This window comes from Natator depressus, chromosome 12 (genome assembly GCF_965152275.1).
Source record: "Natator depressus isolate rNatDep1 chromosome 12, rNatDep2.hap1, whole genome shotgun sequence".
NCBI classification, from domain to species: Eukaryota; Metazoa; Chordata; order Testudines; family Cheloniidae; genus Natator; species Natator depressus.
Window position 1 is genome coordinate 23,533,746 of NC_134245.1, and position 17,537 is coordinate 23,551,282.

A 17,537-nucleotide genomic window follows, 5' to 3' on the forward strand; every position below is an offset into this window, starting at 1 on the left:
GTCAGCTACCATAGCTGCTACTATTAGGGTCCCTAGGCTTTAGCCCAGAGTAGAAGGCAGGCCTGGGCTCCTCCCCTGATTAATCACTGAGACTGGGAGATAACAGAGACTGTGCGAGGGAGGGTTACTTCTCCTCACCTCCCTTGCTGGCTTATGATGAAAATGGCTCAGTAGGCTGTGACCCTTGCCTCTAGAGAGAGAAGGGCTACGTGGAGAGTCACAGTGAGCCTCTGAGGCTAGCAAAATCCACCAAGAAGCGCAGGATCCATGGAGACCAGGACAGAGCTTTGTCGCTCTGTGAGCGAGTGTGTGTGTGTGTGTGTGTGTGTGTGTGTGTAAATTTAAAAAAAATATAAAATACAGTCTTTTGTCTGGCAAAAAAAATTTCCTTGGAACATACTCTTCCCCCCCCCCCATTAATTCTTATGGGGAAATTGGATTCAGTTAACATTGTTTCGCTTAAAGTAGCATTTTTCAGGAACATAACTACAATGTTATGTGAGGAGTTACTGTACTTACCTACATGCCTCCATCCAGGACACATCACATGATCAATTGTCTACAGCCAAGCCCTAAGATACAACCGAATTTGCTCCAATCCTTGGACAGAGACAAATACCTATAAGATCTTTATCAAGCATTCTTAACACTACAATACCCACCTGGGGAAGTGAGGAAACAGATTGATAGAGCGAGATAGGTACCCAGAAATCACCTACTACAGGACAGGCCCAACAAGGAAAATAACAGAACACCACTGGCCATCACATACAGCCCCCAGCTAAAACCTCTCCAGCACATCATCAACGATATACAACCTATCCTGGAAAATGATCACTCACTCTCACAGACCTTGGGAGGCAGGCTAGTCCTTGCTTACAGACAACCTCCCAACCTGAAGCAAATACTCACCAGCAACTACACACCACACCACAGAAACAGTAACCCAGGAACCAATCCCTGTAACAAACCTTGTTGCCTACTCTGTCCCTGTATCTACTCTAGTGATACCATCAGAGGACCCAACATCAGCCACACCATCAGGGACTCATTCACCTGCACATCTACTAATGTGATATATGCCATCAGGTGCCAGCAGTGCCCCTCTGCCATGTACATTAGCCAAAACGGACAGTCTCTACGTAAAAGAATAAACGGACACAAATCGGACATCAGAAATGGTAACATACAAAAGCCAGTAGGAGAACTTCAATCTTCCTGGACATTCTATAACAGATTTGAAAGTAGCAAAAAACTTCAGAAACAGGCTTCAAAGAGAAACTGCAGAACTAAAATTCAGTTGCAAATTTAACACCATTAATTTGGGCTTGAATAGGGACTGGGAGTGGCTGGCTCACTACAAAAGCAAATTTCCCTCTCCTGGAATTGACACCTCCTCAATTATTGACACCTCAATTATTCGGAGTGGACTACATCCACCCTGATTGAATTGGCCCTGTCAACACTGGTTCTCCACTTGTGAGGTAACTCCCTTTTCTTCATGTGTCAGTATAATAATGCCTGCATCTGTAATTTTCACTCCATTCACTTCACTTCACTCTGAAGAAGTGGGTTTTTTACCCACGAAAACTGATGCCCAAATAAATGTTAGTCTTTAAGGTGCCACCGGACTCCTTGTTGTTTTTGTGGACACAGACTAACACGGCTACCCTCTGATACTATTCTAAATTCAATAATCCCGGTTAATCCAGTATATTTTTAGAATTTTGGCGCAGAGGTTTTTTCCATCCTAGTTCAGCTGATTGGTACTGACATTTAGACCCTACTCATATGGATTACTGGGGCTACTTGCTGCAAAAAAGGGATATTGTCCCTTTTCTGTAAAATTGGTCTCTGGAGAGTAGCTCCGGTAGTCCATATGCCCATCTAGTCATTGTTGTTCCACATAGTTGGTGTTGATGATAACCAATTCTGTTAGTGAATTAATTTTTGGGAAGTCACTCTCTCTTGGTTCTTCTGTGTGTACTAGCAGCAGTGACCTCTTGTGGTGAGAGCCTCTTCTTTTTCTGTACTGGCTGGCTGCCTGTCAATCACCTGTGAAGAAGTCAGGGTTACTAAATTTACACTTTGAGAAACCCATTTTCCAGGACGATAAATCTTTTTTTTAAATGGTCATTAATGTAACTATTGTGCACTCTTTAGATTTTCTAGGAGAAATTAGAAAGATAAGAAGCTTGATGCATGTGTCTCTAGACCTGCGATTACTTCTGAATGAACTTTTGGTAGTTTCTCTTGACTTCAGCGCACAACTTCTCACTCCTAATGGGAATTGTGTATATGCATTGAAGGGAATGATAAGTCTGTATTCAGGCAATTTTCTATACTATAGAGGGGCTTTCCCCACTATTTATTTATTTCTATAATAATAAGATTGAAACCTCCCTGAATCTGTGTGGATGCTAATCAGAAATTAAATTCTCTATTATATCCAAAGTAGCAGTCAGCAAGGGGATGGAAAAGAATTAATTAGCATGCATTCTCTGTACTCTTTGCATTGTAGAGTCATGGAAATGAATAATTAATTAGAGATGATTCACAAGTATACAGTATTGAATGTAAAAAAACAGAATAAATGCTAATGTAATTATTCTTTTGTGAACAAGCACCAAAACTTTTGAGTGCCCAGTTCTTAACCAGAGAGAGAGTAAAATATGCAGCTGCTATTAAGACTTCTAATGATCTGATTGTGGCATTAGAAATTCTGCCTTTTTTGCTTTCTAGGTTGTCTTTTGGTTGTCTCACCTGTAAGGATTTTTAAGTTCTTCTGTAATGTAATTGAGTTGATTCCTGCAAAAAAATCCATTAGCATAATGTTACTTGTAATCAGATCCTGAAATGCCAAATTACTTGAAAATCAGGTCTTTATTTCTGACATCACTGTTGCTGCTATTCAAACTCTAACAAAAAAAAAAAAAAAAAAAAAGTAAACTAGGTAAGATCCTTAACTTAACCAAAGCATATGACATGGAATTAGATCTGGGTTCTATACCCAGCTCTGCCTCCGTTTCATTATATGACACTGGGCGTATAAGTTTCTTAACCTCTCTATGCCTCACTTTTCTCGTCTGTAATATGAGATGAATAATGTCAATGGCATTGCAAGGTTTAGGGGTTTGGATTTTTTTGTAAGTACTCTGAGTAGAAGGGGCTGTAGCATAGTGTGCTGTTAAAGTGTATTGCTCAGGTAATGTGTAATTGCCAAAGTGTAAGAATCTAGCTAGAGTACTGCCAGTACATCAGACAAATAAACTGCTTGGATTAATGCCAGGTTTTCAACAAAGCTCACATGCCACAAGGCTGCTTGTGACCTCCACAAGTTCTGGAAAACATGAATCTTTTCTAATAAAAACATTTGTACACCAGCTACAAACCTTAGTGCTAGGGTGACCATATTTCCCAAAGGGAAAATGGGACACCCCCAGCTGTTCGCCTGAGTGCGGGGCTCGCATCTCCACTCCACTCCCCCTCCCACATGTTCCTCTGCACCGCACCCCACTTTTTTTGACAAAAGTGGGCATTTGTCCCATTTGCTCTTGCTAACTGATCGAGTCAGCAAGAGCAAATGAGACAAATGCCCACTTTTGCACCCCCCACCCCCCAAAAAAAAGTTGGAACGGCCGGGACAGGGCTTAAAAAAGGAATGTATGGCCACCCTACTTAGTACAAGTACTATCATTTAGCAATGAAATAATGCAAGTTATATAATCTCTTATCCACAAGGCTTTCATGAAAACTTATAAAGTTTTTACAACCAAATAAATGACAAATTTCAAATATTCATTTTCATTAGACTGTGTTATTTTTAAACTAGACTGTTTTATGCTCATAATTGTAGAGGATTGAAACAGGTTTGGTTTTTTTAAATGCTTCTGCGATTGATAGAAATGTGAAATGAGTTGGCAGTTATCTACAGATATTAGAGACCAATTTTCAAACCTGAGTGGCTAAAATTAAACATTCAACTCAATATTTAGGCATCTAAATAAGCTTTAGGCTGTTAGCTAAATAATGGATTTAAGTACCTGACTTTAGGCATTTGAGTTTGAAAACTGAACCTTGAAAGATTAAGGTCCATATTCATCAAGGTGTTCGAGCATGTGCTTAAATTTAGACGTGAGTAGTCCCTTACTCTGGTGCTTAAAATTAAGTATGTGCTTAATTACCTTGCTGAATAGGGAGCTAAATAAAGACTTTTCAAGGCTGCGTGAGAACAGTATTGATGTGTCACAGCTGAGTCAAGAAAAACAAAGCCTGCATTTTTGTAAGGTGCCTGAAGTGGTGGTAGCCCAAACTGATGCCCCAGTCCTGCAAGGTGAATCATGCGCACAGACCCCTGCGTGCCTATGGTTTTCCTTGCAGGATCAAGGCCTAAAATGTGTAAACCCTTTCCTGGAAATCAAAGGAGATGATAATATATCCACATTGTTTAATATTAAATTTAATATTGTTTGTTTAAATATATTCAGAAAGTGTAGGCTTCTTGGATGGTTAAAATAATTAAGTATTGGGAAATACTATTCTGTAGTTTTATGTTGGACAGTGAGGAAATAATTTTATAAAATAAACCTATAAGCATTCAAATTTAATATATTTTAAACATAAAGCAGTCACTTTTAGCTAGGGCTTTGAAGTTTAGCGGGTAAACAGATGCGGGAATATGGAAATATTGTTTTGGACACTGGAGGGCTCCCTTTTTTTTTTTTTGTTTAATACAAGACAAATGGAACATGAAATAAATAGTAATAAAAGATGAACCACATGGGTTGTAAAAATCTAATGTGTTTTTCCCTAGTTCATGTCAAGAACTCATGCATACACTGTCTATAAATATATCCATAGCCACATATATATTTGGCACTAATAAATTGCCCATATTGGCAATCATTACAGAGAGAGTACAGATTTTCATGTCTCTAGAGATGGTCCTGCCAGAGCAGGGTTGAAGCAGTGTATAGAAGTTTGCGCTATGTGCTACTCAGGATATATCTGTTCATTAAATTAAAAGAAGATTCAGTCTCAAGTGCTAATAGATCAGTCTGACACATTTCTTGAATACTAAAATTCACACAACTTCAGAAAAATGTTTTGTATGTGATGCTAGAGCGAGGAGGTTAAAAACCAAACTAACTTCCAAGTGATATTAGGGCAATGGCTCAAATTTCTGAATGGAAATAATTTAAATGTATGATCCTACATCTGCTTCACCCCCATAGTATCTGAGCACCTTAAGTCATGTATCATTGACCCTCTTGTGGTCTAGTCGGGTATCTTCCCCCTAGGGCATGGTGCTTTGTTTGGTTTTATTTTAAGGTGGTAGTACTCTTTTTTTCCAATGCTCTCTACAATTATTCTCTATAAAAAGAAATAAAAAAGATAAATAGAAAAAGAAATTTCCCAAATAAGACATTTAGGGCAGTTTTACAAGAAGAGATAAAATCAGTTAGACTCTTAAATAGTAACTGATAACAGTAATAAAAAAATCTTACCATCCATCATAGGCCCAGAGTCCATTATAAAATGCCAAACTGATAGAACCAGCAGAAATTTTAGCATCATTGAAAGAATTTTTAAAATTTTCTGTTTTTCCTGCAAATGAAACAACTATGCTGAGGCAAAATGAAACAGTTCCTTTCATTCAGTGGTGACATTTCATTACCAAATTTTATTTTGTATAGCACTTTGACAGTTAAAGTGAACACTTAAATAGTAATTTTTTCCTAATTGGTCTGTAACCATGAATTTTCCCCCCAGAACACTTTCCAGTTTATTCTGTTTAATCACTAAGAGTCTGATCCTGAGTGGTTGAGTGCCCTCAACTCTCATTAAAATCAGTAGGAGTTGAGGGCAGTCAACAGGATCTGGTGTCAAAACCATATTAAATTAAAATAATCAGATCATTGCTTGTTTGCTTTGTTTTTCAGTGAATAATCCAATAGCAAGTCATGGCAGAAACAAAAGTACTCTCTAAGTTACAGTACTATATTTGTAAATCTAAAACCAACAAAAATTAAATTACCTTGTGCAAGGAGAACAAATCCACATACAATAATGATGATAACAATGATCATTTTAGCAGCAGTGAAAAAATTCTGAATGTAGCTCCCCAACTTCACACTCAGTGAATTCACTGTGGTAATAATCACTAGGGGAAATAAAAATAATATTTCTCAGTTTAAATGCCCTAGATCATAGAACTGTAATAACGGAGTTTAAAGAAACATTCACAATATATTTTTTTATCTTAGGTTCAGACACCCAAATCTGTATATTTTGTTTCTTTCTTATATTGGTTTGTAAATGCCATGTAATTATTGCAATTTCCTGCATTTGATGGATTGTTCTAAAGAATGAGAACAATTTTCTGAAACTGAGGAATTTCTTGGCAGTCTCTCTTGAAAAATATTTTTAAAAGTTGGGGTAACTTTTGATCTAGAAAAGAAAATATAAGCTTGGTCCATTTTTTTTCTTTTCATTCTTTCCCACAGAGACACATGCTTCTGATCTATACATCCTATTACTGAGTATGAGCTAACTGCATAAGGAAGAAACCTGATTGTTTAGACCTTCTAACCCTAGAAGTGAAGCTTCCTTTAAGTTAAACCCACCCTTTCTATCAGTGTTATCAGAGACATTAGATATATTAGGTATTAGTCATCAAGTCTAGCCTTCTTCCAATGCAGAATTGTTCCAACTTATACAGTTTTCTTTCTGATTTTCTAGTGATTTATACATACTAGATTTTAATATTTAAAAGATGAGGCTCCTGCTACTTTCCTGGAAAAATAATTCATGAACGCTACACAGTTTCATAACTCAGCCCCCTTTAAAAAAAAAAATAGGGATCTTACCAATGACAGCTGCTGCAAGGCACTTAATGACTACTATGGGTGGCTCACAGCCTGGGTAAAAAGGCACTGCAGCATATTCTGCAAAGCTGAGACAAATGATAGCAAATGAACTGGGTTTGATGACCAATAAACTAGTCCAGGAAAACAAATATGCCGGAATAGGACCAAATGCTTCCATAAGGTAAGGATATTCTCCCCCTGATTTTGTGATCATTGTGCCTAGCTCAGCATAACATAGCGCACCTGAACAAAAAGAAGAAATCCAGTTAATAGTCAAGTGCTTTTAGTTCATACACTTCTTTAAGCTGTTTGGTTTTAATTAGCTCATTAAATTTTATAATATAAAATTAAGGAAATGGCTATAAACACAGCCTATATTTCATTATATTTGTGTAACAAGTAAATAGTAACCGAATTTAAAAAAAAAAAATAATTTGCCAAAGGCAGTTCCATAATTTAGAAAATTATTGAAAACTAACAAGTTACTGATTCGATCTTATAGTTATGAGTGCCTAATTTGGGACTCTTTTTGCAGACTCAATTTGTAAACAATTCTTGCTAACTTAACTATGTTTAGTTGCTTAGAACTGAATGCAATATTCTGGACCTCCTCACTCCATGATGTCTGTATAATTAGTTCAAAATCGCATTGTAATTTTTGCTCATTTATCTCATTAGAAACTCATGGCTTATTTGCTTTACATTATAGCAAACTCATTTTAAATTATTATGTACTCAGAATTTGAATCTGTAACATGAAACTTACTCCTAACCTATTCTTTTGGATTAATTCTTTGTTTTTTAAACCCTTTATTATACTGGACTTTCAGGTAGTTTAAGATATCTTTGGCAAATATTTCTATTTTAGTTTTCTGTTTAGAAACTCAGAATTCTATTAGGAAACAACAGCCTAAAGGAAAACTGCACCCAGTACTGCTCAGTAGTTTGAAAACAGGAAAAAAAGCAGCACAAGTCACAATCCACAAGGAAGGGTTGCTTTCAAATACAGTTGGCATATCTGAACTTATTGCTCAGGAAGGGCAACTTGCTGAAAGTTGCATCACTTTTTCTCAGAGCCCAACAATAAGAAACTATAAATTTAAGGCCAGTTTTCATGTTTAACATTTTATATAAATATTACCTATTTAAGGCCAAATTTCAAAAACTAGCCTCTAATTTTGCACCTGCAAACAGGCTTTGTGCAATGAAATTGTGGAGTAGGTATACACTATAGGCCTGCTTCTGCTCCCATTGAAATTACTGGGTTATTTTGCCGTTGACTTCAATGGGAGCAGAATATGTCTTGTTTGTGCTCCCATGTGGTGGGATATGCAAAATAGGAGGCCAGATCTAAAGGTCAAGTAAAAATTTGACTTGTACAATTTTCTTCTAATACTTAATGTTCTATAAACTGCTTAATTTGTGGTAAGTTTTTGCCCAACCACTGGGCACAGTGGCTGGCTAGCATTTTGGTTTTATGTGAGCAGAACCATCTAATTTTCACAATGGAATGCAAGAGGAAAACTGGAAATATAAAGACTTTTCCTTTCTTTTGCTTACCTAATGTAGAAAGAATTCCGCAGGCTGCCCAGATGACTAAACAAGGCCCCACAGCTCCAACACTGGCAAGTACTGACTTTGGAGAAATAAAGATGCCTGAGCCAATGACTGTACCAACAATAATGCAGATCCCACTGATCAGGCCCACCTTGAAATGAATGAGATATTCCAATAAGGTAACTTAATATGAACTTCTTGTGCTGTTTTACCTTATGTGGTTAAATGAGAGAGAACAGTCACCATTAGTAATTTTTCTGGCACCACACATGCAGCTTCTATTTATTGATCTATTGAGAGACATGCACACAACTTAACTGCATATCTGCTATTTTTAGGATATGTTCACATGCCATAATACAGCATAATGGCCACCTTTCTCAAAACACAATTAATATGACCTTGTGTATCTAAACAGATACAATAAACTGAAATGGCAAAAGACAACAGTAGACCTCAGTGATCGCTGGCAAATATTTATGGGCCATAGATCACTGCTATGCAAAATAGTTTTGAATTTATTCATCAGGCTTCTGTTTTTAGAATAGCTCTGAAATTGCTTCTGTAATTTGAGATGCTTTTTGTTTTAAACGAGACGTATGTTATACTCTGTTTCCTAGTACAAAGCACACATCATATTGATAGTTGTCAGCATTCACTATAGAAAAACAGGGCCATGCTGAGGGAAAATAAAAAATTAGAGAGTTGTGCTCAGTTGATGAGAGTAATTAGTTACTAGTTTGTGGAATCAGAAACCTACACGGTTAAAATTGTAAGGAGCCTGATCAGATCCTGATCAGACAAGACATAGATATTAGTTTTGGTCAGTGGAATTTACTAACTTTGCTCTCCTCTGATATCAGAGTGGGCACCACAGGAACTCCTCACTTGAAGTCGTCTTGGTTAACCTTGTTTCATTGCTGATCAATTAGGGAACATGCTCATTTAAAGTTGTGCAATGCTCCCTTATAACATTGTTTGGCAGCTGCCTGCTTTGTCCACTGCTTGCAGGAAGAGCAGCCCATTGCAGCTAGTTGGTGGGGGGCTTGGAACCAGGGTGGACTGGCAGCCCCCCCCTCAGCTCCCCGCTCCCCTAACTTCCCTGTGCAGCAGCTGCCCAGCAGGCTACCAATTGCCGGCAATTCAGCTGTCCCTCCCCCCACTGCCTGTCCTCTGCCTTGGAGCTGCTCCTAGGAGCCTCCTGCTTGCTGTGCAGGAGAGGGAGGAAGAGGAGTGCTAATGTCAGGGTGTCCCTCTCTCCTCTACTCCTGACCCCTGCTTACCCCTTCTCCATATAGAGCAAGGTGGGGACAGGACAGGGCTCAGGAGGAGAGAGCTTTCTGGTGGCAGCTGCTGTCTCAACTTCCTGATCTTTTTAAAGGCAATGTACTTAGAGTGGGGTCAGCGTACTTAAAGGGGCAATGCGCATCTCTCTCCCACACACAGGGTGTGTGTCTCTGTCTGCCATGCTGTCTCCCCTCCCTCCATTAGTGCTGCCTTGTAGTGTGTGAGGCTACATTAACAACGTGTTAACCCTTGAGGGCTCAGCCGAATGCTAGTTCATCATTTAGCAGCAAGGCATTCCCCAGGAAATATCCCACTCTCTTCCACTCTAACTTCACCACCTCAATCAAGCTTCACAATCATCATTGCTGTGTACAGTATTAAATTGTTTGTTTAAAACTTATACTGTGTGTATATATATGTGTGTATGTGTATATATATAAAATATAGTTTTTTGTCTGGTGAAAAAACTTTCCCTGGAATCTAACCCCCCCCATTTACATTAATTCTTATGGGGAAATTGGATTTGCTTAACATCGTTTCGCTTAGTCACATTTTTCAGGAACATAACTACAACGTTAAGCGAGGAGTTACTGTATAAGGGCAGGTAAACTTAAAAGTAAATATTTGAAAAATTAGCTATTATATGATCTTTTGCTTACCCTATGACTACTGGTTGCTTTATTGACAAGGAGACAAGCAGAGTTTTGATGTGAGGCAGAGCCTGGCTAATATAGATTTCCCCCTCCCATGGAAATTTGATAATTTATGTCACCATTCTAACAATTTCACAGCTGATAATTATGGTAGAAACATGGGACTGTGAGCAGATCTTAAGCTGAGTGTTGCTACATTTCTCTACAAATCTGATCTGTCCATTGAACACAATGCGCAGAAACCCTTCCCTGATACTGTGTTCCATAGTTGCTACTTTCAGACCAAGAATATGTTCTGTCGTCATTGGGTAGGGTTCCATTTCGTTTCTGTATCTTGATCATGCTATTTAAGTGGAAGATTTTTACTCATTTGGATTTTGGCCAGAGTCAACAGTTTCGGTGGATAGTTAAGGAACATGGAATCCTAACATACTGTTCCAGCATGCCTGTTTCGTGATGTTCAGGGCCAAAAAACCCTCTTTGCAATCCTGTTACTTTCATTCACTTTGTCTTCTATTAAGTGAGAACAAAATGCTATTAAAGTTTTCATTATATTGGTACTATTGTCTGCAATAAAAAGCCATGTGTGAGATCCTGTGATGTGTTCCAAACGTTAATCAGACATACTGGCCAGTACTGAATTTTTCTCACATTACAGTATTTCAGGATTATCTCTTGTTCTAACAGCTGACAATCTAAAATTAATTTAAGGATGATTACAGGGCACTTTGCTTATTTGTTTGCAGCATTAAAACTGAACCTATTAACTGCATAATTTACAGCTTACAGTGTGCTACGCATTCACCTTTACCCTTACTAACTGCAGTTATGTCTTCAGTGGGGAGCAGAACAAACATATATATATTCCTATCTCTAAAAGAGCACCCCCATGCTTGTTTCTCATGTGAAACTTATTGCACACCAACTATTAAATGGTATAAGCACTGTTTGGAGTATTCTAATATACATCATCAATTTGTAACCATTGACACTAGAAAAATGTGTGAGTTGAATACTGTGGTTTCTGTATTAGTGTGCAGCTTTCTGGAGGTGGCAAAGGTGGAAATGTTTAACTTTATAGCCAGATTGACTTGAACACTTCAGTCCTCTCCAGCATTGCATCCATATTTTGAGAATCCTTAGCTTTTGCTGGTGTTTGAAGCAAATAGCCATACCTTTGTTAAATGCTAATCTTGCTTGAAGGATGTAAGTTGTACGGTACCAGGCTTGTTACAAGTTAAAGGGTCTGATCTTGCAAAGTACTGAGTGCTCTCAACTCCTATGAAGTGGACAATGGAAGTTGAACTTACTCAGCAGGGGGCTCAGGGCAGGGAGTTGGGGTGCGGGGTGCAGGAGGGGTTCAGGATGCGGGCTCCGGCCCAGTGCTGCTTACCTGGAGCAGCTCCGGGGTGGCAGCGGCACGCACCAGGGCCAGGGCAGGCTCCCTGCCTGCCCCGGCCCCACACTGCTCCGGGAAGTGGCCGGTTATACATCCCTACAGCCCCTGGGGGAGAGGGGGCAGAGGGCTCCGCGCGCTGTCCTTGCCTGTGGGTACCTCCCCCGAAGCTCCAGTTGGCCGCAGTTCCCCATTCCTGGCCAATTGGAGCTTCAAGGGAGGTACCCACAGGCAAGGGCAGTGCATCGAGCCCTCAGCCCCCCTTCCCCCAGGGGCCATAGGGATGTGGTGCCTGTCACTTCCTGGAGTGGCATGGCCCGCGGTGCCACGGGGGTGGCAATTCCGCTAGCTGGATCCAAAGCTCTGAGGGGCCAGATCCCGCCCGCGGACCGTACTTTGCCCACCCCTGAGTTAGATGAACACACTATTTTTTTTCTTGTAATCAATGGGAACTTTGATTTATGGCTAGAGCTGGGAGACAACAATTTTTGAGACTTCAGAAGTTTTCCTGTTCCACATCAGACCTAAACCTTATACGTTTTTTAGAGAGAAGGAGGGAGAAAGAGTCACCTAAATAGACAGTAGCCTGGGATGTGGGAGACCCAGTTTCAAGTCCCTTCTCTACTTGATTTGGAGTAGGGACATGAACCTGAGTCTCCTACACCCCAGATAAGTGTCCTAAACACCAGGCTGTGTGTCTTTTTCAATCTCTTGTGTTGGAGTTGTTCCACTTCACATCAATAAATATTCACTGTGTCAGAGAGAGGACTACTATATAGTCAAATGGCTAGAGCTTTCACCTGGGATATCAGAGAGACAGGTTCAAGTCCCCACTCCAAATCAGGAAGAGAGCGTATTTAAATCTGGATCTCCCACATCCCAGATGAGTGCCCTAACCACCAGGCTATTGGTTATTCAGGAGGTGTCTCACCTATATGGGCTTGAGAAAGTTTCCCAGCAAAAGTTTTATCAAAAATTGATACATTCCCATGAAAATTTTTGGTTTTGATGAGTCAGCATTTTCTGCCAGAAAATGTTGTGGTTGAAAATTCTCAACCAGTCCTACTTATTACTAACAGAAATCAACCACAACCTCTCTGAAATACTTATGTTTCTCTGTTACATTTAGCATTGCTATACAACCCTCTTATTAAGGTAAATATTTCAGAAAACATTCTTGCCTCTTTCTGTAGATTCATAGTTTTGGATTCTTTACTTTGGATGGATTGTTCATCTCTTTCCCTGTTAGTCTCTCCTTTTCTTTTTCTCATGTTTTCTTCACCCATTTGACTTATTAGATGTTGAGATATCTATAGATATAAAACAGAACTAACAAATATTTAGCTTTATTTTACTATTATATACAATCAGATTAATAGACAAATATGAATTGGAACATTTTACAAAAATTTAATCTATTTTTCCCCCTAGCAGTAAAAACTTATTTTTCAAAAGGGTAGATGCACAAACTTGTGCATATTGGTACATCTCCTTTGCACCTTCAATTACCTCCATTAACAGATGCATAAATATTCATTAGTTCAAGATTCATGGTAATTGGACACTCAGACTAGGCACACAAATGTGGACTATGTTGTTTCCCAGAATGTTTAAGTAACATATTGTCAACTGATGAAGCAAGTTGCAATTTAGGAGAGATCAGATTCTGGTACTCCCAAACCTAGTCAAGTAAAAATTCCAATCTGATCCTAAATCTAAATTTCTGGAAATCAAAATGTTGAAGATAATTTTGCAGTTGCACTTTAATACATTTAGTGTCTGGTGTTTTAACTACCCATGTTTCTTGGTCAATGTTTTGTATATGGTGAATAATACTACATAGCGGTTCTATAGTACTTTAAATATAGGGTGATAGACTTCCCCATTTTATAGGGAAAGTCCTGATATTTGGGGCTTTGTCTTATATAGGCACCTATTTCTTCCCTCCCACCCCCTCCGGGGTCCTGATTTTTTTTTTATACTTGCTGTCTGGTCACCCTATTTAAGTATTCAAAACACTGTGCCAGTAGTAACTACTTCAGCTCAATGATCCAAAATTTTTTCACGAGAAGGTGTTACAAATCAAAAGAATGCCTCTGCGTGTGATTACCTATAGCAGCAATGTCTGTTAAGAAACACTTCGTCTGCTAACCTGATGGACTAGTTTAAAAAAGCTCCAAATAACTGTAACTGACCCAATGAAATAGTCAGGCTTCAATTAAAATGTTGCCTGCATAAGGATTGCAGGACTTGGGCCCTCAGATCTTATTACAATTCTGTGCCTTACTCCCTGCCTGAGAGAGAACTTTATTGAGAGTATTAGTCTAAAACATTTTTTAGAAATGTGTACTTACCTTATTTCTTTGTATTTGTTTGTCACAAATCTGGCCACAGAGCTCTTTGTGTAGCGTGTTTCTGCACCGCTCCAGTTAGATTTAAGAGTTAATCAGCGGGGAATGTCATGTCTGAAGGCTGAATATCAGAAGAGGAAGAATCTTAAGTACAGAGGTTATAGAAGGTAATTATTAAACAAAAACAAATTATTAAACAAGAAGCTTCGAGATATGAATCCAAGGTAAACCAACAGTCCAATTAGTTTGTTTGTAAAAACCTCATTGGTTTGATCCATTTCTATGTACAAATTGTTTCTATTAATGTTTTGCCAGCATCTAAGTATTTTATTACATAGTGAGAGTGACCTGAGATTCTGGTAAATTAAGGGTTTGTTTTTTTTAAAGTGCCAAGGTCTTTCTAATTCATAAACTTTGGGGAAAGAGAATTTTGGAAGTGATTATTTTACTGTTGTGGCCACTTATTGTTTACTGTACTGAGGGAGTTCTGCAGATGTTAACTGTATAGAAGTTGTTCATTTATTTTGTTTTTGAGTTCGGAGAGTGTTAGCAGAAGCCTTCAATTTTTTTCATTAAATTTAAGACAGCTGAGTGGGCAGGTTGAATTCTTTTCATTCTTAATTCCAATTAGATTCTTCATTTTTCTAAATGTTTAAACTGCTTTTCTGAAAAATATGATTTTAATTTTTCTACAAATGTGTATCCAGGCAGAAAGCATGATTTTTCTAAAGATTGAAGGACTCTTTCACTCATTCCTGCCATAATTCTTTAAACTTACAAAACAAAGATTACTTTAAAAACTCCGAGTCTAGGTGCCACTTTATACCACACATTTGAAAGTATGCAAATGCATAGTTAGACCAAACAAACTTTTCCCCATAGTATTACCTTAATTGTTCTTGGGGAGTAGGTGGAAACATTAAAGATCATTTGAATAAGATGAAAAAATGCTTTGTCACCCTCTTTTGCAACTTGTTGATGTATTAAAGAAGGCCTGAAAGGTGGAAGGATATAGGACGGGAAATTGTCTTTAAACCTTAGAAATGTCAGGAATGTCATGTCTGAAGTCTTCTGATTATGTTGGAAGCCTCATTGAAGTTCTCTGAGATGTGGGTTGAGAGAGATCTTCACTCTTATTTGAAGGAATGAGGGAGTCTGATCTCTAATAGTTTCTCAAGTATTTGATGTGTGTATTAACCAAACAAAGTTTTAAACAGTCTTTATAAAGATCACTTCCCCTCTGAATCAGGTTTCATTTGGCTTGATATCTGTAGCATTAAGGTTCTCAATCACTTGTAATGTATTGCAGGAAAAGCGGAGGAGACAACACCTAGATTTCCAATATGAAAGAATAATAAAAGATTTAAAAAAACAAACAAAACCACACTGTCAGACCACCTTCATTCATTATAACAAAACCAAAAGAACATAAACCATTTCTTTTTCTTTTATAGGTCACCTTTAACATGAAATTCTCAGGCTTTCTAAGATTAAAATATAAAACAGCTGCAACTGAAAGACAACAGCTACAAGTCATTTAAGAACTTTCTGGTGGATATACATGTTAGTCTATCTCAACTTTAACACCGGGTTAATGAAGTTTTTGCTTAGGAATTTCCTTAGGTTTTAAAAAAGGTCTGAACATCGGTCAATGTCATGGGTTCCTGCAGACTTTGCAATCTAGGCAACATTTGAGGGTATTGAGATCTGGGGTTTTTAAATTGGGAGTGATATCCTGTGTGCTGCTTGCATATAGGTGTGTGTATTGTACCTCCCACAATTTTCAAATTTTGTTTCTGTTGTACCCCAAGAGCCATACCCTGCTTTTTCTCTTTTTTTCATCTCAGTTGCCAGAACCAACATCCTGGATATTTTTGCAGCTTTGGACCAAGACATCAACATCTTGAGAGCCACCCTAGGTATATATTCAGACTGTGTAGTCTAGTGACTAGAGGACTCAGGTCTGTACCATTACCTTGCTGTTTGGCCTGAATTGTTTTGTTCCCTCATAAATAAAATGGGTAATTATAATATTAACCTACCTACCTGGGATATTTTTGTGGTTAATCTTTTTAAGATCTCCTCCTTAAATGAGAACTGCTTATAGAATTGCAATTTATTATGATCACTTCTACCAACAGAGCACCCCAACACTAGGAGATCTACTGAGATGCCACCTGTGGGCAGGAGACACAGTAATGCTTAATGTGATATTCCATGGCTATTGAAGAGTTACTTCCTTGTGAAACCCATGAGTAGCTGCAGAGATCAAGGAACTCGTAGAGATTCCAAGAGCCTGGAGAAGCTGGGGCTCCTTTGAGCTGAATATGATCCTATCTGAACAGTGTAGGTTGCTAATGTTGAAACTTTAAGGTACACTTAATTGCTTTCTCAGTGTAATCATAAAAGAGTAATTTTTAAACTTCAATAGTAGGGACAATGCTATTTATATAATTATTACTGCATTCGGTAATATCAAGGTTAATGTTTGGTAGGGGTTGGTATTTACTGCTTGATAACAGTGCATATTCTTCTTTGGATCAATGACAATATTCTAATGTATTGGAACAACTGTTCAAACTTGGAGGAGACTTAGTTGGGCCTTGTATTATAAGTGTTTCAGAATGGAAACTTTCTGTCTTCGCCTTATCCTCAAGCAGGTTACTTTCTTTTAACAGGGAGAACAATGTGTTAGCTGTACTTGCTCCTCCCTTTGAGTCCTGACTTTAATGTTCTTAAACAGTCATTGCTTTAAAAAGTGACTGTAAGTACTGAGCTCACCTTTAAAAACTTTCCAGGTTTGTCTTTGCAACTATAAAGAATGACCACATATTCTCTGTTCTTCTCTGTATTTAGTATTGGAAATACCTGGGGAACATTGCATTAATGTAATGTTGTTTGCTTATAAAAGTGGTGGAAAAATTCCAAGGGCAGCCATTGTACTAGAGATGGGCCTGAATCAAAACTCTGATCCAATTACTCATAAATGTTGGGTTAAATATATAAATCTGAAAATTTTAGTCACTCCCTTAATTAAAAATAGACCAGATCAAAACTCTAGATCCAGCTCCCTCCACTACTCCCTGTTAAATTCAACCCTAGATCCACACTCTGTGGCCTAGATCTGCCTCTAGCAAATAGCTTTTTGAAAGCCACAAAGAAGCTTTGTGGTGTATTAGATACACTATGTATTCATCTAATTCCTTTTGAAATTTTTATACTTTCTAGTAATGTTTTGTTTTCCTGGTAGTATTGAATATCATCTTCATTAAAGTTTACTTCTAGTATTTGTTGTTAAATGAAACAAACACTCCAGCAATGTAAGGATTAAAGTGTTCTCCCTAGCATCTCCACCAAGCGTTCACTTGATCCTCAGTTACTGAAGTTCAGTGGCATTTCTCTGTGCTGGGTACAGACAACTGCA

General features: G+C 38.2%; 1 protein-coding gene and 1 long non-coding RNA gene across 5 annotated transcripts in view; one reads left to right on the forward strand and one right to left on the reverse strand.

Annotated features, from left to right (window-relative positions):
- Positions 1-14,254, reverse strand: part of SLC7A9 (solute carrier family 7 member 9) — a 28,712-nt gene extending 14,458 nt beyond the window's left edge. For 2 of the 4 annotated variants that reach the window (XM_074968718.1, XM_074968720.1), the window contains exons 1-7: positions 14,117-14,254; positions 12,944-13,072; positions 8,430-8,577; positions 6,870-7,112; positions 6,038-6,163; positions 5,508-5,607; positions 2,764-2,808 (exon numbers count right to left, since the gene is read on the reverse strand). In XM_074968718.1, the coding sequence (XP_074824819.1) occupies positions 2,764-2,808; positions 5,508-5,607; positions 6,038-6,163; positions 6,870-7,112; positions 8,430-8,577; positions 12,944-13,048 (767 nt within the window). In that variant the 5' untranslated portion in view covers positions 13,049-13,072; positions 14,117-14,254. Of the gene's footprint in view, positions 1-2,763; positions 2,809-5,507; positions 5,608-6,037; positions 6,164-6,869; positions 7,113-8,429; positions 8,578-12,943; positions 13,092-14,116 lie in introns of all 4 variants that reach the window. The other 2 variants (XM_074968719.1, XM_074968721.1) reach the window with 2 other exon arrangements.
- LOC141996578 (uncharacterized) lies at positions 409-17,266 on the forward strand. The gene is made up of 5 exons (XR_012641567.1): positions 409-1,484; positions 8,439-8,605; positions 14,157-14,280; positions 15,961-16,032; positions 16,255-17,266. It is a non-coding gene; the product is annotated as an uncharacterized LOC141996578 (long non-coding RNA).
- Positions 17,267-17,537: the final 271 nt, after the last annotated feature.